The sequence below is a fragment of the Nannospalax galili genome, unplaced genomic scaffold (assembly GCF_000622305.1).
Source record: "Nannospalax galili isolate Female #2095 unplaced genomic scaffold, S.galili_v1.0 scaffold1349, whole genome shotgun sequence".
NCBI classification, from domain to species: Eukaryota; Metazoa; Chordata; class Mammalia; order Rodentia; family Spalacidae; genus Nannospalax; species Nannospalax galili.
In genome coordinates, this window is record NW_008359755.1 from 1,156,329 (window position 1) to 1,181,340 (window position 25,012).

At 43.3% G+C, this 25,012-nt stretch overlaps 1 protein-coding gene across 2 annotated transcripts in view; it reads left to right on the forward strand.

Moving 5' to 3' along the window:
- Positions 1 to 1,583: 1,583 nt before the first annotated feature.
- The window catches only part of Kng1 (kininogen 1), a 34,045-nt gene continuing 10,616 nt past the window's right edge, over positions 1,584 to 25,012 (forward strand). The window contains exons 1-7 of one of the 2 annotated variants that reach the window (XM_008823638.3): positions 1,584 to 1,924; positions 4,562 to 4,672; positions 6,876 to 6,960; positions 10,478 to 10,650; positions 12,008 to 12,115; positions 16,100 to 16,184; positions 17,452 to 17,624. In XM_008823638.3, coding sequence (XP_008821860.1) covers positions 1,730 to 1,924; positions 4,562 to 4,672; positions 6,876 to 6,960; positions 10,478 to 10,650; positions 12,008 to 12,115; positions 16,100 to 16,184; positions 17,452 to 17,624 — 930 coding nt within the window. In that variant the 5' untranslated portion in view covers positions 1,584 to 1,729. The remainder of the gene's footprint in view (positions 1,925 to 4,561; positions 4,673 to 6,875; positions 6,961 to 10,477; positions 10,651 to 12,007; positions 12,116 to 16,099; positions 16,185 to 17,451; positions 17,625 to 25,012) is intronic. The other variant, XM_008823640.3, reaches the window with a different exon arrangement.

Sequence of the window (25,012 nt, forward strand, 5' to 3'; positions counted from 1 at the left end):
GCCCGCTGGGGCTACAGGGAAACCCTATCTCAAAAAAACCAAAAAAAAAAAAAAAAAGAAAAGAAAAGATATTTTCTCTTTTTCCTTCTCTTTTTTTCCTTCCTTCCCCTTTCCTCCCTCCTTTCTTTCCTTAAATTTTTAAAAATATTTTTAATTTATTATTTTATGTGTATGAGTGTATTGCCTGCATGTATGTGAGTGCACCCGTGTTGTGGATTCCCCTGGAACTGGAGTTAAGGACGGTTTGTAGCCACCATGGGAGTGCTGAGAATCGAACCCGGGTCCTCTGCAAGAGCAGTCAGTGCTCTTAACCGCTGAGCCATCTCTCCAGCCCCCTTTTCCTTAAATTTTTAAAAATTATTATTGTGTGTTTATTATTAGTGTGACGGTTTGTGATGTGTGTGCATCTGAGAGTGGACACACAGGCCACGCTGTCACGTGGCAGGGGACAACTTTCTGGAGTGGTTCCTTGGCTTCCTTCTTGTTAAAGCAGGGTCTCTTGTTTCTGCGACTGTGTGTGCATACTCCAGGATATCTGCAAGGTTCCTGACACTCCCTGAGCTCTGCCACCAGTTCACAGCAGCACCATCTGACTTTTTATGTGAATTCTGGGGATGGAACTCAAGGCATCAAGCTTGCGAAGTGAACACTTTTACCCACTGAGGTGTGTTGCTAGCCGAAGGCAACCGTCTACAGAAGGTTAAATCATGTCTTTAGACTTCTCGCTAAACAAAAGACCTTCATCTAAAAGTTAGTTTGGACTTAGTGAGTGAAAGATACCTATATCTACAAAACTAGAAACAAAACCAAGGTCCAAGCTCCACTCAGGATGCCTCCTGTTTCTCCTGTGCCTCCTGCACCCTGGAAGCACTTTCCTTTATGGAGCTGACAGAACTGAGCAGAGGCTCTGGATGCCCATAAGTTTTCAGCCATGTCCCGGGTGGAACTCCCAGTCCTCTGTTGATGTCCCCATGCTTTCTTGGGCTTTTCAGGAACGGAACAGAAGCAACAGCAGTCTACTTCTGTACAGACTGATATCCTACAAAAAGTGTGGTGTGGCTGAGCACGGTGGTCCACATCTTTAATCCCAGCACTCAAGAGGCAGAGCAGGCAGATCTCTGTGAGTTCGAGGCCAGCCTGGTCTACATAGTGAGTTCCAGGACAGCTGAGGTACAGGGAGACCCTGTCTCAAAAAGACACACACACACACACACACACACACACACACACACACCAAAATATGTATGTGTGTATGTTTATATATATGGTGTGTGTGTGAAAGGTGTTTGCACATTGCACTTATTGTTTACACATGCTGTGACCTTTGAAAATGGTATTGGGAAAGTCACAGGGGAATAATGGAGGTAGTTGGTGGCTTTTGCTTCTCTTTTATTAATTTCTGCTCTCATTTACAGTACCAAGTTGTGCAAGTGTTTTGAAATGTGCTCTGCACTCCCACGTTTTTTTCCAAAGGCAAACGAGCAGGTCAACAACCCCAGTGTTGCAATATTCCAGCCTGAAATTTGCTTGGATGGCTCAGCCAAGTCTTGTTTATTCCTCTGGGTGAGGGTAAATAGTACAGAGCAGCAAACATTAACTAGGGCCGCAAGTGTTGAGGCAGAGAGAGAAGAGAACAGGACAGGAGACTGGCGATTGCTAAGATCAGTGTCTGAGTTGGCCTCCAGTTTTTGGTACAACCATCCCTCAGAGTCTAGAGAGGACTTAAATCATGAAGCTGATTACCATCCTTTTCCTCTTCTCCAGGCTGCTACCAAGTTTAAGTCAAGACATGGCGCCCCAGGAAATTGACTGCAATGACGAGGATGTTTTTCAGGCTGTGGATGCCGCTCTGAAGAAGTATAATGCCAGGAACCACACTGGCAACCAGTTTGTGTTGTACCGTGTTTCTGAGGCCACTAAAATGGTAAGTGAGGTGGTAAACCTTGAAGTCACTTGGATTTGCCTTTTCACTGAGAGTCCAGCAGGCTTTCAATGTTGTTTTTTATTTATTGGTTTCATTTTATTTTATGTGTATGAGTGTTTTGCTTGCATGCATGTAAGTGCATCTATGTCATGCAGTGCCCATGGAGGCCAAAAGAAGGAGTCAGATCCCCTGGAACTAGAGTTAAGGAAAGTTGTTAGCCACCATGTGGGTGCTGAGAACCAAACCTGGATTCTCTGAAAGAGCAGCTTGTGCTCCTAACTGCTGAACCATCTCTCCAGCACCCCCAGCAGGCTTTCAAATCACCCTTCTAGACACACACACACACACACACACACACACACACACACACCACAACTACTAGAAAACCGATGATCTGAAGCAGAAGCCCATAGCTCTCTGGCCTGGTAGTAGAGTGCAGGAGAGGGCTAGTCCCCAAGCAGTCAAGATCAGATTTGTGGTAGATCAGGAAAGCAGTATGCCAGGGTGAAGGAAACAGTGGTAAACAGAGAAATTTGAAAGGGACCAGGCCTGGTAGTGAATCCAAGAATGCAGTCAGCCTGCAGCAGGAAAATTCACTGGGTCTCTGCACTCAAATACAAAGACCTCCTAACCTTGAATAAGAAAGCCCTTTATGGATATGTATAAGAGGAATGAGAAAAGAAATTAGTATGGTTCTATTGCCTTACACGAAATATCTACCACCAAGTCTGTGTGGCTGATTCATCCTAATAGCAATGTTTCCATTGGGGTTTCTTTTGTTGTTTGTTTTGTTTTGAGACACAGTGTCATATAGCCCAGGTTGACCTCAAACTTTGCTATGGTAGCTGAAGATAACCTTAAAATTCTAAGCTCCATCTCCCTAGTGCTGAGATTACAAGAGTGTATCACTATGCCATTTTTATGTGAGGTTGGGGATCAAACTCAGGACTTGATACATGCTAGACAAGCACTCTAAACTGTGTCCCTAGTCCCTGCTTTGGTTAGAATTTTTAATATACTTTTACCTTTGTATTAGTGCACTTAAGTAGGAGACAAATGCTAGAAAGATGCATAATTTGAAGAAAAATGAAAATTTTAAGAGTTTGTTTAAAAGGCTGGAGAGATAGGAGCACTGACTGTTCTTGCAGAAGACCTGGGTTCAAATCCCAGCACCCACATGGCAGCTAACAGTAGTTCCAGGGGATCCAATGCCCTCTTCTGACCTCCTTAGGCATTGTACAACATGGGTGCACTTACATACATGCAGGCATGACACTCATCCACATAAAAGAAACAATTTTGCACTTGGGAGGCAGAGACAGATGGATCTCTGTGATTTCCAGGCCAGCCTGGTCTATATAGCATGTTCCAGGCCAGCTGGGGCTACAGGGAGACCCTGTTCAAAAAGATTTAAAAAAAAAAAAAAAAAAAAATTTTTCTCCTCTTCTTTTTCTGCTGCATCTCCTTCCCCTGATTCCCTCTCCCTTTACCCTCGCTCTAAGAAGAAGCAGAATGAGAAGCGTGATTATCTGGAAAACTCTCAGATATCAGAGCTAAGATGCCTTCAGGGTCTCGTTTGGCCATGAAACAATTTTTTATTTAAAAAATAAATTAAATTAATAGAAAAAATAAAGAATATTTAAATAAACTTCACTTTAAAAGATTATTTCTCTGGATTAGTCAAACAGCTAGTTATGTCAGAAAAAAAATCCAACCACGTGACATCATGAGGCTAAAAGAGAAAATGAGAAAATCCCTGTGGTTGTTTTCAGGAAGTAAAATTAAACATTTGTTTCACAATCCAACACAGCTGAGTTCGGCTTCCTGGAGCTCTGGGGCTGCAGTGCACAGAGTGCCTGGCTGGCTGCTGAGTGCAGTGCTTTCAGGGTTTTGCTATAATCTGTCAGAGTAGTCCTCTTCCTCTTCCTCCCCACCAGTGGGGATCCAGCCCAGGGCCATGTACATGGAAGGCAATCATGCTACCACTAAGCTGTAACCTGGCCCATGTTTTTTGAGACAGGGTCTTACTATGTAGCTCAGCCTGGCCTCGAACTTCATAATCTCCTGTTCAGTCCACCAAGTACAGTGCTAGGTTTCCAGGCTACACCTTGACACCCAGCTTCATTCCAGACATTTAAAGACATATATATAACGTGCAAAACCAGTTTTCACCAAAAAAAAAAAGAGTTAATACAATGAATATTGCTTTGTGATCATCAAGTGGGGAGGCTGAAGAGATGGCTCAGCGGTTAAGAGCGCCTGGCTGCTCTAGCAGTGAACCCGGGTTGGGTTCCCAGCACCCACATAGAGGCTAGCAACTGTTCTTAACTCCAGTTCTAGGGAATCCAACACCTTCTCCTGATTTCTACAGGCACTACATACACATGGGACACTGACATACATGCAGGCAAAACACTCATACACACAAAATAAAAATAAATAATAAATCAAAAATATGAAAGTATATTATAAGCATTCTTCCAAGGAATTATTTATGATAATATAATTATTTATATTTGTAATAAATACTTGGTTCTCACTTAATCAAATCAAGATTGATATGTGTAACTGTGCCAGGCCCCAGGTGTTTACTGTTGGTCCCCTGAATGAACTCCTGTCACTCCTTGCTTTTGGCAGGTTGGTACTGACATATTTTATTCCTTCAAGTATCAAATCAAGGAGGGTAACTGTTCTGTCCAAAGTGGTAAAACGTGGCAAGACTGTGAATACAAGGACGCTCAGGAAGCTGTAAGTATGCTCCTTCTCCCAAGCCCCCAGCTTGCTTCATGTGACCTACAGGATTTATAACATTTAAATTAAATCAATTTTTAAACTGATACATAATAACATAACTGTGCATAGGGTGGAGGCACACCTGAAGATCTGACCTGTGTGCATTGTATAATGTTTACATCAGGGTCATCCATCTCCTCAAACATTCTTCAGTTCTTCATGGTAATGATATTCAGAATCTTTTCTTCTGGCTTTTTGAAATGTGCACCACGTAATTGTTATCTGCAGTCACTCGACTGTGAAATAGCATACCAGAACTTGCTGTTGTCTAACTGTAACTAACTCAGGACTCATTGGTCAGCCTTCCTTGTCCCCTGCCCCCAACCTCCGGGGACTGCTGTTCTGCTCTTGATTTCTGTGACATCAGTGTTTTTAGATGACACATATGGATAGAATGTGGCCTTTATCTTTCTGTACCTGGCTTACTTCATCTAACTTGATTTCTAGTTCCATTCATGTCGAAAAGAACATGATTTCATTCATTTTATGCTGAATGGGGTTCCATTATATATAATATGTATATACCATTCCTTCTTACACATTCATCAGTTACAGATTTTTAAAATTACATTGGAGCGGTTAATATTATTGAGCCTGTGTATGAAAGATGCACATAAACATTTGGATATGTCAAATGTTATGGTTGGGCAATGTTAGGGCTGGAGAGATGGCTCTGGTTAAAAGCACTGGCTGCTCTTGCAGAGGACCTGGGTTCAATTCTCAGCATTGACATGGCAGTTAATAACCACCCATAACTCCAGTTGCAGGGTATCTGATGCCCTTTTCGGTGGGCATTGCATGATATGGGTGCCCTAACATATATGCAAGCAATACACTCATACACATAAAAAAATATTTAGCAATGTTATACCTGAGTTCTTGAGAAGACAGAAAAAATCAGGAATATGCCAACCATTTGACAGGTTTGTGTCCACTCATAAGAAAGCGGCCCTAGAAACCAAACAGGGCATGTGTGCCAGACCCACGTGACAACAGACAGACAGACAGACAGAACCACATTTGGACTGAATTCAAGATGTGGGGCCTTACTACAAATCTTAATTTTGCCTCTAACGAGCTGGTGAGTACAGGAAATCGCTCTACCTCTCTCGATTGATGCTTTCCCCTACAAAAGTGAGACAAAATGACCTCTTCAGGTTGTAGGAAGATGAAATGAGATGAATTATACAAAGGACCTTCTTAACTGTAGACCTTAAAGAAGCAGCATAGCTGGACACCACTGCTGGTTCCCTGAGCCAGTGCAGGGAGGCCAGGCAGGAAGTCATCTGCTGAGACGTTTCAGTTCTCACAGGCCTGAATTTCCTTCTCCGATGTCAGCATCTTCCCTGTGTTTAAACACAGTGGTCACCCACAGTTGTATAAAAAGCTCTGGACTCCAGATCAGGAGACCAGAATGGCCACTCTGGCTCTGCCCTTCAGGGAGCTCTCCTGGCAGCTGCTACGCCCTGCACAGTTAGTCCCTTAGAGCTGCAGGCAGGGAGGCCAGCTCTAGCCCCACACAAAAGCCTCTCTTAAAAGTCCAGCGGGTCAGGCTGAAGAACGGCAAGGCAAAAAACGTTCGACCCTCATGACTGGACAGCTGCCGATAGCGAAGTTTGTACCGTGTGCCGCTCCGTTAGGTGCTTTCTGTGTGGACACATTTACTCTTTACAACAACCTGTTAGATACATGTGGCATATCTCCACAAGCTGGGGGACACAGAATTCTGAGAGGCAGAGAGCAGAGTTGAAACCGGATGTTGTAGGAGGTAAAATTGATGTTTATATAGAGTACCAGATGCTGAAACTGAAAGCAAATCAAAGGAGAGGTGGCAAGCTGCTCCTCACACAGGCGTCCATCTTGGACAGGCTCCTCTTTAGAAGCCTTACTTTATTCTGCCTCTCCTCTGACACATGAATGTCAGCGGCCTGTGAATAATAATCACTTGTTGACAAGAACATTCTTTCTCATGTCCCAAACCCTGCTTAAAAAAAAAAAAACAAAAACAAACTTCACTTTCTTTTTCTTTTTAAAGAAGTCATATTTAGGGCTGGGGAGCTGGTGCAGCTGTTGAAGGCTCAGGCGTGTTTAGAAACAGTGCTGGGTAGACTTCTCTACTGGAAAGATTAGGCTGAATGGGATTTTTCTTTTCTTTTAGGCCACAGGAGCATGTACAGCAACCGTGGGGAAGAGAAGAAATATGAACTTCTCTGTGGCGACCCAGACCTGCCAGATTACCCCAGGTAGCTGGCACATCCAGGGGCGCTGCCCTGGGGGTGGGAGTAGGCGGGAGCAGGTAACTATGTGCCTGGAGCAGGTAACTATGTGCCAGGAGCACAACCCAGACCAGACGCCCATGTGAGGTGGTGAGGGGAACGTGTGGGTGTGTAGGCGTGGTGGGTGTGTGAGTGGGGTGGAGCTAAACAGTCCTGGGATTGGGCCCGGCTTGTGTCAATCATTCCTTCAGAACTATTCAAACTCTTCCTTGTAAGCCGTGTCTTTTCCTGGGGCCCAGGAATACACAAAGGATGGAGAGACCCAGGCCTGCCTCCAATCATAGGCATCCTCCTAGAGTGAATGAAGGAAGCATAGGCTGCCCTGCCCTGGAATCATCTAGATCTTTTCCATCTTCTTCACTTTCCTCCTCCTTAGGTAGGAAGGGAGAAAGCCGAACTGCACACGGCACAGGATTGGTGTGATACAACATGAGATGATCCACCTCAAGGCACAATGCCTGGCAATCTTCTTAACGTATAATGATAATCCAGATGACAGTAATTGCTAACATGTACTAGCCGCAGATCTAGATACATGTATTACTTCGTTCAATTCTTTTTTTCCCCCCTCCTTCAATTCTTAGAACTCTACCAGCACGATGTTACATCTTCATTTTTCAGATGAGGAATCTGAGGGTCAAGGACTAAGTCACTTGCCCAAGATTGCAGTTAGCAGTAGAGTTGGTAGAGCAGGCCCTCAATAAATGAAATTCCATAAGAACATAATTATGGAGCAACTTAGCAGATATAACCATTATTAACACCTTCATTAATGTTGTAAATTTAAGGTTGTTAAATTTGTTAGGTCTTTGCAATCAGGGTTTTATTACTTAAAACGAGTTGCTGGCAAGTAGAAAGTATGTGGCTGCATGCTAGTGGGAAGTGCTCTTCTCTTCATGTGACTAGCATAGAAGGCAAACGGCTTTCTCTTTAGTCAGTCAAAGAGGTACCTTTCCTTGAAGTCACAATGCCAAGTGCTGGGTTAGGCTATGTAGAGGCATTAATGGTCACTTCTGTGAAGGAGATGAGAGACAGGTAGAAAACACAGATTCAAGACAGATCAGTCCACTGTGATTCAGCCACAGCTGAAAGACAGGAGGCCAGAAAGAGATCAGGGGAGATGAGAAAAAGATGAGGATGTCTGAGTTAAGAGGGTTGAAGGTGACATGAGTTATCAACATGAGATGTGAGGGTGGGTGCAGAAGGGACAGGCAGCCCTGAGAAATTAGGATGGTTTGGGAGGCGTATCTCTGCATCTTACCAGCATTCCCAGCCTGATGCAGAAGGCTGATCCGAGGTACAGACAGCTGGTAGAGGGAGTGCTGTGCTCTAGCCAGGAGCTCCCTCCTGCATTCAGGACTCTGTTTTTTGACAAATCTGATGAAAGCTGTGGCCCCTTGCCAGGAAAATGCAGATGATCATAACATTCACCATGTAATTTGAGGGTATTTGTCGGCACTCTGAAGTGAATGAAGAATAGTCTGCTGTAAGAATGAACAACCACTGAACGGTATGTGGGAAAATGGCAAAATACTTTAAAAAAGATGTTTGTATTAAACTAGCAAGTATTGCCCCAACACCCTAACCTGATGCTCAGTAGAGGCAGGTGCCTGAGTAAGGGGATCTCTGCAGAGTGGGTAGGGGGCAGAGGCGAGACACGCCTCAGAATCGAAGGCTTTTCATCACCAAGGATGGCATTTCCTGTATGTACTACAGTTGCATTTTCCTCTTCCTCCTTTCTTTTTGTGAGATAGGGTCTCATGTAGCCCAGGGTAGCCTTAAACTTGCCATATAGTGGAGCATGAACTCCTGTATAGGCATTTAAACTCTTGATATTCCTGCCTTGACCTTCCAAGTGCAGGGTTTACAGGTGTGCACCACCACACCTAGATGTAGTTGGAGCTTAAATGTTCCCAAAAGCCTATCTCAGGTGGTTTGTTATAGTGACCAAATGCTGACAACATGATAAGATTGGAACACAATCAGGAGGCCAATAGTGTTGGGCTGTGCTGCCCCGCTGACCCCCAGTTGTGAGCTGCTCAATACGACTTTCCTCATAATGATTTCTGTGAACTTCCCTCCATCAATATGAGTGTAGGAAAAACTTCGTCAGTGAATATGCATAGCTTTCTCTCCTTTCCCTTGCAGAAGATGTTGAATCAGGGCAATGGGCAAGGTTATAAATAAAGTTGGAGGGGAATTCAGTGGGAAAGATGGGAGAATTGCTGATGACTACGGATCAAAAAAGATGAAAGCAGTCGAGAGACTGGGGGCAGTTTGCTTTGCCTCCGGCCTGCTTTATGCAGAAGAATGGGAGAAGGAGCACTTTTGAGGGTAGGAAGGGCAAGAAGAATGCCCATTCATCTTTCCCTGGGTAGCTGACTGGTTTTCCACCCTACCTGACATTTCTATAGAGATGATTTTGAAATTAGTATACATGGTTTTTAAACTTATTGATGGCTGTTGATTATTTCCTTTTGGCCTTGGGCTGTTTATCTTTCAATGCAACCTCCTGAAAGAACTGAACTCCAAGGATATCTTTTATAGATTCTACATGGATGAGTAGGGCCAGTACTCAGAGCACTTTGCACTGTGGTGACATACTATAGAGATGCTGAATATGTTGTTCCAGGACATTAGTGTGCTACAATTCTGCCTTCCAGAGGCCAGTTCCAAGGATGCATTTGTGACTCCTTTTCATGTCGTATTGTGTAACATGAAAAATTTACAGACAGACCTGTCTGTGGGTTTCTTTTACCCTCCTCCCCCACCCCTCCTCTCTCTCTTAAACAGGGTCTCACTGTGTATCCCTGGTTGACCTGGAACTCACTCCATAACCAGGCTGGCCACGAATTCACAGAGACCCACTGGCCTCTGTGTTTATCTCCTGAGTGCTGGCTTAAAGGCACCACGATGCCCTGCTTCCTTTTGCTTTCTAAGAGCAAAGACCACCAGACTGAGTTTGTCAGATTGAATGACATGAAATATATCAAACCAAGTTAGATTTCAAGGAGCTTTCATTAACACTGAAAAATAATGCTATATGTATATATATATATATATATATATTGGTTTTGGTTTTATAAAATGGAGAATTCAAGTATTACTTTGATAATTAATATTTTAAAATAAGGGGCTGGAAATACAATCCTCATCACCACATAATGCATGCATAGTGAGGATGCCTGTAATCCTAGCACTTGGGAGGCAGAGGAAAGAGGACCAGAAATTCAAGGCTATCCTTAGCTACATAGATAGTTTGAGACCAACTAAATAATATGAAAATAAAATCATTATGCTTGATCTTGTTTGTAGAAATATTCCTGAGTGAGAAGCCTTTTCTTCTGACTAAAAGCAGTCCTGTACTCTCACTTTTTCTAACTCATTTAGAATTTACAGGAAAATTTGCTTATCCGAATTTAGGGTCATGTATCGGAGTGCTGGTTTCAGTTGTTAACGCTGCCTCTGTCTGCTTTCTGTTAAGCCGAGGGCCCCACGGTAAGAGCGGAGTATACTTGCCTGGGCTGTGTGCATCCGATACCTACTGACAGCCCCGACCTGGAGCAGCTTCTGAAACATGGCATTGAACACTTCAACAATAACACGGATCATTCCCATCTCTTTGCTCTTGAGGAAGTAAAAATAGCCCAAAGACAGGTTTGTTTACAAATGTTTCATGCCATATGATATGGTCAAAAAATTGTTAGATTAGTATTTTGTCACCTAAGCTAAATCATTAGCAGAAGGAATGTATATGGTTGCATCCTGGGACAGTGTTAAAGAGTTCTGTGTTTTCATATGATTAGCTCCTTTTTTTTTTTTAGGTCTTTTTGAGACAGGTCTCCCTGAAACCCCAGCTGGTCTGGTCTGGAACTCACTTTGTAGACCAGGCTGGCCATGAACTCACAGAGATCCACCTGCCTCTGCCTCCCAAGTGCTGGGATTAAAGGTGTGTGCCACCATGCCTGGCTATGTGACTAGCTCTTAAGGCAAGGAGTTTTCCTTTGGGTTCAAGTGAGTAGCGCAGTGCAATGTGTAAAGGGGAAATGTGAGTCTCTCCTACACCCTTCCCTTGAAGTTTTTTTTTAATGAGCAACTCAGTTCCACATGTTCTTCCAGAAATAGCAAAATGGAAACGTCATTCTGACTTCAGGGTTTTAAAGAATCTATAGTATCATCTTGCTGTTATGAGTTAAATATGGCCTCAAAATATTAAATTGTGCCAGGCGTGGTGGCACATGCCTTTACTCCCAGCACTCAGGAGGCAGAGGCAGGTGGATCTCTGTGAGTTCAAGGCCAGCCTGGTCTACATAGTGAGTTCCAGGACAGCTGGGGCTACAGGGAGACCCTGGCTCAAAAAAGACCAAAAAAAAAAATTAAATTGTTCCTTAAAAGGTGGGCATGACTTTCTGGGTACATCCTAGACTCTAATGTCTGTATCCTCCTGGTGGTAGGGAAGAAAAAGCTAATAATCTGGCCTTTTTATTGGCTACTTCATCAAGTCCTTTCTGAGAATTGACTAGGTCCCATGAATCATTCACTTTAATTGGTAACATTCTCTATGTTTAGTTCAACTTCCCTCTCTGTGAGATGTGTGCTTTACCCCACTGTATTCTTGTACAGCTATCAAATGGGGCAAAGAACAAAGTACCTGATGATCTGAGAACCAGAGGACTCACCAGGAGAGCCCGCTCCAGCTTCACCATCCTCCCAGCCAGAACATCATTGCTTCACAAAACTCAGGGAAAACTGTTCTGGCATGGAGAGACTGCTGGGTCTTAATTTAAGGAAATCTAGAAATGTATGCATATATTGCACATATCGTCGTGTGTGTGTGTGTGTGTGTGTGTGTGTGTGTGTGTGTGTGTGAAGATGCTTGGTATTTGTTCAGTAATGCTTTTATTTAGTGATAATAATGGTTTGTGTTTCTTGAACACTTCAGTTCAATTAAGATCCTCACACTGTCAATAATGTTCAAACTGAACTTCAAGCACTCAATCTAGAATCGTTTCAGGTGGTGGCTGGATTTAACTTTGAAATTACCTACTCAATTGTGCAAACCAATTGTTCCAAGGAGAAGTTTCTATTCCTAACTCCAGAGTGCAAGTCCCTTCTGAACAGTGTAAGTAGGCTAAAGTTTACTGATAGAGTCTTTAACAATGTGTTAACAGCACTTACAGGCATAGAAACAATCAAGCTGTATGTGAAGACTCTAAAATCCAGGTGACATTTAGCAGTTCACTGGGGATCCTTGGAGCTCATGTTTCTTGTCAAACAATCTGCACATTTCAGAATCAGTATTTACATTACATCAGGGATTGGGGGTGGCTGTGTTCTTACTCTGTCCTCTAGGTCTACCCAGGACAAGTCCTCACTTCGCACTCTGCTCAGCTTGTTTCCACATATCCCCTTTTTTACTTTGATCTTTAACAAACACATTCTGGGTTTATGTCCCTTTTGTGGATGACATCTTGTGGTTTCAGCCACAGCTATGTTGAAATGATGTCTGTCAAGGTGTTGTGGCTAGCTGCCTGCCAGGAAGACCGAGGCACGAGCCTTCTGAGGACATTGTGGCAGATGCTTCTTTAATCTAATAGTTTTGTATCTAAAGTTGTGTTAATTGGGAGCAAAGAGGAAAATCTAGACCATGGTATGTTAATTTTGATGTTATTTTTAATGGTAAAACATTTGAAACAAATTATATGTGCAGCAATAGGAAATGATTAGGCAAATTATAGTATACCATATACTAGAATATTGTTTATAGAGCATTTAGTGGCAAAGTAAAGTCATTACAGTATGTTATATAAAAAGCAAAATAAGGGGCTGGAGAGATGGCTCAGAGATTAAGAGCACTGACTGCTCTGGAAGAGGACCCGGGTTCGATTCCCAGCATCCACATGGTAGCTAACAACCACCATGTGTAACTTCAGTTCCAGGGGGATCTGACACCATTTTCTGACCTCCATGGGCATTGCATGACACGGGTGTACTAACACACATGCAGACAATACACGTAAAAAGCAAAAAAGCAGCAAAATAATAATAATAATAATACAAACTATACATACATAGGCGGTAGAGGCAGGAGGATTAGTTCAAGATCTTCCCTGACCGCATAGCTAATTTGAAGTCAGCGTTAGATACATGAGACTCTGTTTCAAAGAGAGAAAGGAATTAAGGAAGGCAGGAAGGAAAAGGAAATATACACACAGATTCATCCAAATACATGAAATAGAAGTAATAAAATATAAAAGTGATAGAAACGTGTATTTATGTTTATAGCAGTACTATTCATACAACCAAAAAGTGAGCACAATCTACACGCCCATCAAATGATGACCGGGTAAGTGAAATGTGACACACACAGAGCGACCCGTGCTACAACATGGTGAGCCTTGAAACATTGTGCCAGCCACAGAGGAATAAATACTGTATGATTCTGCTTATGTGTAATATGCAAAATAGGCAAATTCATAGAGGCAGAAAGTAGACTAACATTTAGGAGGACTGAGAAAGAGAAGAACGGTCATTTGTTGCTTCCTGGTTCAGAGTTTCTGTTGGCAGTAAAGAAAACTTTTGAAGCAGTCATGATGGTTGCACAACGTGGTGAATGTAATTAATGCACCTTTTGATGTCTTAAATGGGGAAGCTTATGTTTTATATGTACATAACATATATATCTTCACATGTATGGGTCCTATTATATACATATACATACATATTTTTTTTTTACTCAAAAAAGAGAAACTCTCTAACATTACATATTCTTTTTGTTGTTGGTGGGGTCTTTTTGAGACAGGGTCTCCCTGTAGCTCCAGCTGGCCTGGAATCCATTATATAGACTGGGCTGCCCTTGAGCTCACAGAGATCCACCTGCCTCTCGGCCTCCTGAGTGCTGGGATTAAGTTGTGTGCCACCACATCTGACTGGGGTTGTGTGGCTCTCAGTGCCAGGCAGAGCTGTTCTTTTTGCGTCTGCTTATAAGGTATCAGTTTAGTTACCTCTTTGCAACAAGAAAAAATGCAAATGTTTTTATTATAAGTTCTCTAAGACTTCACGTCCTTACTTGAAAATAGGAAGTGGTATTAGCAACTACCTCTCAGAGATTTTATAATAATTAAAGGATATGAAATTATAAAGGAAATGACTTCTCCCACAGTGGGTAAGATTTAACCCTTGCTCCTCAGTGTGCTCCAGGGCTAGTGGCATTAGTATCCAAGGAGCTTGTTAGAAGGCCAGAAGCCTGAACCCACACATCCGGAAGCATCTATAGGTTCACAAGATTCTCAGATGATTTGTGTGTTAAAAGTTATGTTCTGAGTGACTTCATAAATAGTTCTCAGTCTGTTGAGATTGCCAGAATCACCTGGAAAGCTTTTTAACAAGCTGGATGGGGCGCGGGGGTGGGGTGGGGTCGGGGGTTGGAGAGATGGCTCTGTGGTTAAAAGCACTGGCTGCTCTTGCAGAGGGCCTGGGTTTGGTTTCCAACACCACACGGCAGCTAACAACCATTTGTAACTCCAGATCCAGGGGATTCAGTGCTCTCTCTGGCCTCCACAGTCATTGTGCACTTACATGCAGGCAAAACACTCATACACATAAAATAAAAATACATCTAAATAAATAAATAAAATGCCTATCCCAGGCATTCCCCCAGAATGGTCGGATGGGTGCCTGGATCAGAATGGCCTAAGTATTAGAGCTTCTAAGTGAATCAAATGTGCTGATAGAACTGAGAAATGTTGCACTGCTTTCTGCACACACCTCCATACCCCAAATGAAAGCATTGTAGCTGTGCCCCATTCCCTATAACGTTAAAAGATGACCCCTATTATATATGTACTGATTTACTTGAAATACACATATTGTTTAAAAACTTCAAGACGTTGTGGAATCATGGTGGGCATTTAATATTGAACCGCAGCTGAAGAGCCACATCTTTTTGGGGGGGAGGGAAGTGCAAGGAGGGACACTTTTCAGTAACATTTTGTCTTTTAAAAAGTTTTGATTATAGCCAGGTGTGGTGGTGCACGCCTTTAATCCCAGAACTTGGGAGGCAGAGGCAGGCGGATCTTTATGATTTCGAGGCCAGCCTGGTCTATATAATGAGTTCCAGGACATCTGGGGCTACAGGGAGACCCTGTCTCAAAAAGACAAAAAAAAAAAGTTGTGATTATTTTACATGCTGTTTTCTTTCATCTAAGAATTTCTTCATTGGAACTCTTGGGAAACTTAAAATGGCTATATAATATCCAGCAAGAACACCACAGATTGTTTTTAAAACTTGGCTCCTACCTTTGGATGCCTGGGCTATTTCTATTCTTCATGTAATTAGTCACTCATCAAACATCTTTGAGAATGAAATTATTCCTGCATTTGGTATGTTTTTCTTCAGCATAAGGTTTTATACATGACATAAATCATTATAAGTGCTTTTTAAACTCATTTATAGATTAGTGGTTTGCTAAAATACATCAATTTACATTCTGTCAGCAATGTATAATAGAATTCAGCATTTCATACATAAAAATTGGTTTTAATTTTCTCAATAATTCAGTTAATGTGTTTATTTTACTAAAATTTTTTCAAAAATATTCTAAAAATTACGTTGCATGTGTGGAGTATATGCATGTGTGTACACAGGTATGTGCAGGAGGCCATATCCTCAGCTGGTCTTTGCCTTTAAAAAAAATGGAGGTAGGGAGAAGTCAAGTCAGTTGGCAAAGTGCTTGCCATATAAGTATGGGGACCTGATTTAGAATTTTCACCCATGTAAGAAGCCATGTGTTACAGCGCACACCTGTCAGCCTCTGAGGATGCAAACAGAATCCCTAGGGCTCACTCGTCAGCCAGTCTAGTGGAATCAGTGAACTCCAGGAGATTAAGTGGAGAGTGACTGAGAAGACACTTGACATTGACCTCTGTCCTCTGCATTCACATGTACACACGGATGACTTAACCCATTTACTTACATGGTCATTGCATAGTAGGTAGTCTTGTCATGTCTGCTTTGGAAAGTAGATATACTGTCTTCTATTTTTTACTAATTGTTTATTTTCAAATTTGGCTTTAATTTATGCAATATATTCTTTTGAAATACCAGGATGTTGGTGAGTGTAGAGATAAGGTGTATGTGAACATTGAACAAAAAATTGCTGCATTCTCCCAGAGCTGTGATCTCTATCCAGGTGAGTGACAGTAAGTGGGTGCCCGATGGTGAAGCAAAGGTGCCTTTGCTCCCTTTCTGAGAACTGCCCGCTTCCCTGCCCAGCTGTGCTTCATCTGTGGCAGCTGGTAGTGCCCTGTAGATGACAGAAGGGACCATCTGTGTTCCCTTGGGCAAAGTTGGCCTTCAGGTGCAGAGCCAACTGGATTTCCTTGTGTACAAATTGCTCTTAAATCTGATGTGAGTTGGAGGGAACCATATCTCATTTTTAACCACGCAGAATGAAATCCTTCCAATTAAAGGATTTGTCTGCATGTTACAATGGAAGGGGCAGGCATAGTTAAAGTTTATACAAAGAGCTGGTTTTCCGGTACTTAGAAAATAGGTGAACAAATCCTATACTGAGAAGCTGAAGCTGCCTGTTCACCAGAGCCATGGATGCAGAACTGTCCATAGAGTCATTCCTATAAATTAAGCCATGTTTTCCTTTAGTTTCCATCAAAGACGCAAAATTTTAAACTGGGTGTGGTGGTGCACACCCATAATCCCAGCACTCAGGAGGTGGAAGCAGGGAAATCAGAAGTTCAGTGTCATATTTTACTACAAATAGAATTCAAGGTTAGCTTGGGATACATGAGACTGTATCAGATGAAAAAAATATGTAAAAATTCCAGAAAAGTCTAGCATGGTTGACTAGGTTTCCCCAGATAGCTGAGCTTGAGGAGGACACAGAAGAGAGGAAGGAAGTAACTACCACACAAACCACCTTCCCTCACTCTCTACTGCTCTGGGTTACCATGGGAACCTGTCTAAAGGAGGGTGCTGGGGACAGGGATTAGGCTAGACTACTCTTTAGGCATAACTGCTGACTTCAAATTTGATCCTTGGGCCAGATGTGGTGGCACACGCCTTTAATTCCAGTACTCAGGAGGCAGAGGCAGGCAGATCTCTGTGAGTTTGAGGCCAGTCTGGCTTACATAGCGAGTTCCAGGCCATCTGTGGCTACAAGGACACCCTGTCTCAAAAAGACAAGAAAAAAAAAAAAGCTTGTTGGAGCTGGACAGATGGTTCAGCAGTTACGTGCACTGGCTGTTCTTTCAGAGGATCTGGGTTCTAGTTCTAGTACCCACATAGCAGTTAACAACTGTCCCTACCTTCAGTTCCAGGGGAATCCAATGCTCTCTTCTGACCTCCACAGGCATTACATGACATAGGTACACTTACACGCATGCAGGCAACACAGCCATAACAAAATAAAAATAAATAAAATAAAAATCTCATTCTTTTAGGGGAGGATTTGGTACAACCACTTCCCAAGAGCTGCCCTGGATGCCCCCAGGACATACCGGCAGACAGCCCTGACCTGAAGGATGCACTTGATCATTCTATCAGAAAGCTCAATGCAGAGAATAACGCAACCTTCTATTTCAAGATTGACACTGTGAAAAAAGCTACATCACAGGTCTGTAAATGATGTTACAAAAGTGGGATTTTATAGTCTATGTGCAAATTGCTTCCTATTTTTGCCACTGCCTTAGCTCTAAGTTGGGAAACTATACTTGGTAACAGGATTTGATGGTTTTAGGTCCCAAGGCCCAACACTCCTGCATGATTGATGTGTGATCTTGGAAAAGTTTCTTAAAATTGCTTTGTTTCCTATCTGAAAATATCTGGGGTGAAGTTCAAATAAGATAATGCCTGACAAATCACTTTTCAAATTCTAAAAGGCAAATAGTAGCAACCATTGTGTAGTTATTAAAATTCGGGCTAAGAAAAGCAAGACTTTTATTCTTTACCTTCCTGGACTCATAAGATCACTTAGTGCTGGGAGTAGTAGTACCGGCCTATAATCCCAGCACTCAGAAGGCTGGGGAAGGATTACCACAAGTTCTAGGTCAACCTGAACCACATAGCAAGACCCTGTCTTAAAACACACACATGGCCAGACATAGTCACCCATGCCTTTAATCCCAGCCCTCCGGAGACATAGGTAGATCTCTGTGAGTTTGAGGTCCGCCTGATCTACATAGCTCCGGGCCAGCCAGGACTACACTGTGAGTCACTGTCTCAAAACGAAAAAACAAACAAGCAAACCAAACACAACAATAAAAAAATCACACACATGTATGTAGGCATGCACATATAACACACACACAAAACAAAACAACTCTAAACCACATGGGCTCAGTACATGAGTAGTCAGGAGCCATTGATCGCACTTTGCTCTCACGTCTTCTCCCACTGTTCCCTCTGCTGAGGGCACCTTCACCTCTTACAAATACACACCTGAGGATTTGTTTCTCCTTTCAATACTGATACTGGTACAAATACCCTATCAATCAAAGATGTTTACCTTCATCTGGGGCCAGGCCAGCTCTACCACAGCCTCTGTCCTTGGTGACCCTGAATGGTCACTCAAATCTCAGTCTTCATGGTCCTACCTGTAAAATGAGCAGCTAGAGCAGAGGAGCCCATGAGTTGGGTTCCCAGCACCCACATGTGGGCTAACAGACATCCATAAGTCCAGTTCCAGGGATCTGACCCCCTTTTCTGGGCCCTGTAGGCATTTCACACACAAAGGCACTTAAATGCAGGCCACACACTCATAAATAAAATAAAAATAAATCAAATCAATCAAAAAAATTTTTAACTGGAACTAGAGAGATGGCTCAGAGTGTAAAAGCACTTGTTGCCTGTGGGTCTCTTCCTCCCCTCATGGGCCATTGGCCACTGACCCACGAGAACAAAGGGAGCAGAAGTGATGAACGGGGTCAGGATGTCCAGTGAGCACGGATGGAAAAGACCTTCCAGGAGTCAGATTCAATGATATGGCTCATTTATTCAGTGGGGGTCAGGGAAAAATATAGGGTGGAGATGGTAGCCAAAGCTCCACTTGAAATTCTGGGGGCAGTTCCTGCATGGGACTATGCCAAAGGTCATGTTCCAAATAAAGCCAGGCATCCGTGCTTGGAGGCGCTTTCCAGATAAGGTCAGGCAGAGAGCAGGAAGCCCCCACTGGGAAAGGGAGTCCTCCATATAGCGCAGAGCTCCTTAGAGCTATCCAGACATGGTGGACTGCAACCTTAGCAGCACGGTCCCCCAACATCTCCCCCTGTTTTGTTTTGTAGTGGAGAAGTGTTATCACAAGCTTTAAGAGCCAACTCATGTATCTCAGGAGAATCCAAAGTCTGATAATTGACCATGACCTCATTGGCCGTAATTTTTGCAATGATAGTAATTTGTAAGTGAAGAAACAGGAAGCAAGCACCAAAATAACACACACCATAATCAGGGGGCTAACAAAGGGTAGGAGCCATGAAAACAAGGGGTTGCTAAACCAACTTAATTGTTCGGTGGGTTGATATCTTGAAAATAGATTGCTACGAAGTTTTTTGAGAGTATTAACATTGGTCTCAACCTCAACAATATTTGATTCATTTACAAAAAAAGCAGCATTCTTCTCCCAATACTACACACGTCCATCCCCTCACATCCCTCTCCACACCCGTACAGTGGTTATTAGGTCTAGTGCTCTTCTCTTTTGGAGCACAATCCTGGCAAGAGTTCATTTGTCATTGGAGAGACTCAAGGCTGTCAGTCATGGATGCCATTGTTTGGTTGAGCTTGTCTCGAAAGTCTCCTGCCAGGTGATGGGTTTGCACAACAGCCGCAGTCGCAGTGCCTCCAGCACCCAGAGAGAGGGCGAGTCCAAGTCCCACTAGCAGGGGGATGAAGATTTCTCTTCAGGGGCAGGTGTGAAGGAATAGGGTGGCCTCTTCTTCCTCGAATACATACACGTGGGGAATAATCATCACAGGTACACAAAAGGTGGACAAAGAGGAGTTAATACAGGGCTGGGGTTTTCCTTTGCACCATAGAAAAAGAGGAGGGACAATGCATGCTGTCCCGGAGAGAGTAATGTTAGTGAGGCATTTGTAATGACTAGGCTTAATCTTGCTGGAAATGCAAACTGGATAGTTAGCCAGTTGTTCGAATAAGGGAATATCCATCAGATGAGAGTCAGTGAAATCGTTTTTTGTTTCTGGGTAAAGAAGGGTGGTATTAACTGGTACTGCTGTCAGTAAAGGTCTATTGCTGGATGCACAAAAGAAACAGTTAGAGGCATTAGGGTGGGTGGTGAAGGGAAGAAAGTTAGCAACATATTGAAAGTATTGGCTCCAGGACATGGTTGATCTTATCTGGTCCTCTGTTTGTTTTTCCTGTAGAATAGTATTATGATGAGTTAGCACAGGCTTAGCTGTGGGTACAAGCTGTCGAGAGATATGAAAGTCAGCTGTAGGGTAGCTAGAGAATGTGCCTGGGTAGAATTTTCCTGTTACTCTGACATGCCAGCAGTCGTCCCATGGATCTGCAACATATATTAGGGAATAGTCATGGTTCCCATAGAGATACTTATTATCCTTTAGGTAGATGGATCTTTCCTGTCCTGTTATGCCCTCATATCCCCCAGTGAATCCTAGTTCCAACCTACAGAGATTGAAGTAGCAGCAGCCCCCACAGGTATCAACTTCCTTGAGGCATGATGGATCTGTCGGAAAGGAAAGCAAACATATTCGTTAGTTTTGTATCTGCTAGCATGTGGGTATATTATGATTTCTATGGGTTTTTGACAGCCCACTAGGGGGCAGTCTTTGGTTCCGATTATTTGATTTTTTTCCTTGATATGTTTCCCTGACATAAAATCTCCAGAGCATAGTATTAGGGGAGATGGGGCTGGCCGAAGTGTTGGTGTTAAGTAGGGTAAAAACGGCCATGAGGATGACAGAGAAGGAAGCTGGGGGGGCAGGATCATCTGTGGCAAGCAGTCTCCGCCAGATCATGGATCTCTTTTTCGTCATCTCTGACAGAGTCGTATGAGCCAGCTTTTTTGTGGGCAGAGAGGTGACGGACATTTCTGAACCCAGATAGGCTTTGATTGATCCTGTGGAAAAACACAAGCAAATCCTCTCTCTGTGGTCAGTAATGGATCTGGTCCTTTCCAGATTCCATCAAGGGGGTCCTTCCATTTAACCATGATGGGTGGTATGGGGTGTGTCTGGGCCCAGTGCCGGGCGATGGGGGGCTTCAGAGTCTGGATATACATTGAGTACATTAAGGGTAAACAGGCTAATGCTAATTGAATGTTGGTAGAATATGTTGTTTTAGCCTGTCTTTGCAGTTGGTCTTTTAAGGTTTATGTGACCTCTCCACAATGGCTGGTCCTTGTGTGTTATATGGGATGCCAATATGATGGGTGATTTTCCAGGCTTCACAAAATTTTTTAAACGGAGAGTTGGTAAATGCTGGGCCATTATCTGTCTTTACTTGTGAGGGGAGTCCCGTGAAAGCAAAAGATGAAAGCATGTGATTTATTAGATTTTTTGAACTTTCACCAGTTTGGGCATTAGCACAAAGGAAGTGGGAGTAAGTGTCTACAGTTACAGATACGCATTTTTGTCTGCCTAATTGGGGGACATGGGTTACATCAACTTGCCAGAGGGCATTAGATTTTAGCCCCCGAGGATTGGTGCCCATCTGTTGTATAGCAGGGGTACGTATCATTGATGCACAGGAAGAGCAGGTTTTAACAATGCGTTTAAGTTGTCTGAGGGGAATGTGGGGGAACCTGAGATGGAGCCCTTGTAAATTAATGTGGGTGGCCTGGTGGAGGTTCTGGGCATCTGTTATGCTGGCAGAGAATGTTCCAGCAGTGGCTACCTCATCTGCTATGGCATTTCCTCAGTAAGAGGACCTGGGAGGGAGAAGTGGGACCTGATAAACTGGACAAATAACAGAGCCACCCGTTTTTGTAGCAGTGTGGAAATTTTAATTAGCAGGGGTGAGGGGGGTTGCCATCTATCTTGACAAAGGATCGACCTAACCATGGGAGTAAGTTAACATCATAAATGCTGTCAGAGAATAAAGGTTGAAGGGTTCATCGATCTTATTAAGGGCCATATAGATGGCAAAGAGCTCTTTAAATTGTGGAGATTTATCAGACAGAGGCTGAAAATATATCGTGGGGGGGTCATTAGGGGAGTCGCATACAACCAATGTTGCCCCCTTTTTCCCCCATCTGTAAAGGCTGTTGTAGTATTTTTTTTATGGGTCTTTGAAAGAAGAGCCGAGGTGGGAACCAGCAACGTACTGGAATAACTGACATCCATTTATCTTTGGGATAGTGATTATCAGTCTGTCCCAGGAAGCCTATTAAGCTAATTGAAAAAGAGGAATGATGTTTTAGGAGCCATTGTACATCCAATAATGGGAAGGGGATAATGAGGGTATCAGGTTCATTTCATTTCCTATAATCTGTAGGGTTCTATCTCTTCCTTGATGAATCATAGATGCAAGGGTGTCTACTTCTGTAAGAAAGTGAGGTGCGCCCCCTACTGGTGTGTGAAGCCATTCTAGTACTCCATGTGGCTGATGAATTGCTCCCACCATGGTGAGGTAGGAGTTAAAAAGAGTTGACCCACCACCTTGGGATCATATCTGGCTAGTGTTGCCTTTTGGAAGTGGTTGTTAATTATTTGGAGAGCCTCTTTGGCATCTGGGTTTAGATACTGTCTAGAGACTGAGTTTTTATCTCCCTTTAGGAGATCAAAGAGTGGCTGTAATTGACTTGTGGGGATGGGAAGCCAGGGCCTTAGCCAATTAATATTGCCTAAAAAGCTCTGAAAGGAATTAAGGGTAAGGAGACGGGGAGTATCCAGGATAGGTTTAGGGGGCTTAACAGTAGTAGGTAGGTAATGGGGGAACTGATTGTATCTTATTTGTGGTTATCATAAAGCATCTTGTTTCTAGGGTGTTTATCATAGAATCTCTCAAGTCCTCCAGAGAGGAATCCTCGTCTTGCCATACCAAGAGGTCATCCATGTATTGATAAACATGTAGGCGTTTTTTCAGAAGGGGTGCCAGTGTATTTGCAACAGCCTCCTGGCAGATTGCAGGGCTATTTGCCATTCCCTGTGGCAGAACTTGCCATTCATATCGATCAGCTGGCCCAGAATTGTTAGTTTTTGGAACTGAGAAGGCAAAATGTTGGCAATCATTATTATGTAAATGGATGGAGAAGAAGCAGTCTTTTATATCTAGAACTAACAGGGGAGTATTAAGGGGGATAGCAGAGACCATGGGCAGGCCTCTTTGGGGTGATCCCCATATTTTCCTGGTTTTGTTTATGGCTCTGAGGCCTTGTAACAGTCTCCATGCCCCTGTCTTTTTCTTTATTACAAAGACTGGGGTGTTCCATGGGCTCCTGGAGGGCCTAATGTGACCCAGCTGTAACTGTTCTTCTACAAGTTGTTGTAAAATGAGTAATTTCTCCATGGGTAATGGCCACTGTTCCACCCAGACTGGTTCCTTGGTGATCCAGTCCAGGCAGGGAGTCTGGTAATCAACAGTGGCGCACCATTAGGATAGGTGTTCTTTTGTTTTAGGAACCTCATATGATCATTTATTTTAAGGCATTTCTCTTCAGACCCACTGGCAAGAACTACATTGAGGTCTTCCAGGATATCTCATCCTATGAGATTTGTGGCTATATCTGCAATCAGGGGTCTTATTGTGCCAACCTCTCCATCAGGATCCTCCCATTTATAGAAGATTTTAGTGATGAATGCTTGGGAGGGGCCCCCTACTCCCATCAGTTAGGGTCCTGGTATTAACTCCCAGTGTGGGGGAGCCTCAGGGCTCCTTAAGATGGTTTTATCAGCCTGGGTGTCAAGGAGGCATTTGAAAGGCTTACTGTCTATTTTTATGGTTAATTTTGGATGGGTATTTTCTGTAATATTGGTTACCCACAATGTTTGTGGCTTCCCTCTTGTTAGCAGGGCTGAGGGTTGCCCTGGAAGAAGTTTAAAGGTGGCAAAATTTTGCCACCTCTGTCATATTTAGATTTACAATCTCTTTTCCAGTGAAAGCCCCTTTTACAGTGAGGACAGAGGGTTTTAAGGGGTCGAGTGGCAGCTGAACCGTTTTTTGGTCAATTTTCTTTCCAGTGTCCAGTTTCTCCACATTTGAAACATTTTGAGTTGGGTTGGGTTACAACAGCAAAGGCCTGGGAAAGGGAGGAGGCCTGGTATGTGGCAGTCCTGATGTCATGCATGGCCACAACCCATTTGTCGTAATGTTCATTTTTTAGTCCCTGGCGTGCTTGTCTGTGCTCAGGAATCATCCCTTCCCAGACAAGGTTGTTTAAAAGCATTGCTTTGGCTGTGGGGTCTGTTATTTATCTATCTAAACTGGCCTGTACTCTTAGTATAAAGTCTGGGAGAGTTTTGGTTGGTTTCTACTTTAAGAAGGTTAATGAAGAGGTCTCTCCAGGCCCTGTGGACAAGGGGGTTAGGCAGTCCCAGGCCTGTAGTGCATATAAGCAGACCTATTCAAAACAGCCAGCAGGAATTACAGCCTGCTGGATTCCTGTGGAAAAATCACCCTGACCAAACAGTCGGTCATAATTCCAATTTATGAATCTAGGTAGTGGCTCTTGCCTTTGTTGTGGTCCTAGTTGTTGATTATGTACGTCACTCTTTTTAGCCTGTATCAGGCATTCAGCTCTAAATAAAGCCTCCCATTGTACAAATAATGGACTGGGGGTTAGGAGGTTAGTATTAAAGTTTTGTAATATAGATTTGGTTCATGGAGCATGGATCCCACCCTTGTGGACAGCTTGGTGTGGTTCTTTTAAGTCTGGGGCCGGGAGGGGGTACCAAGCCAGTGGACATTGTCTTGTTATTTGTAGGTTAACAGGGAAGGCTTCTACAGGCGGGGTTTTTGGGTCCTGAGGCCATTGTGGCTGAGGATCCTGGGGCAATAACTCCCATTATCCCTGAGATTACAGAGCTG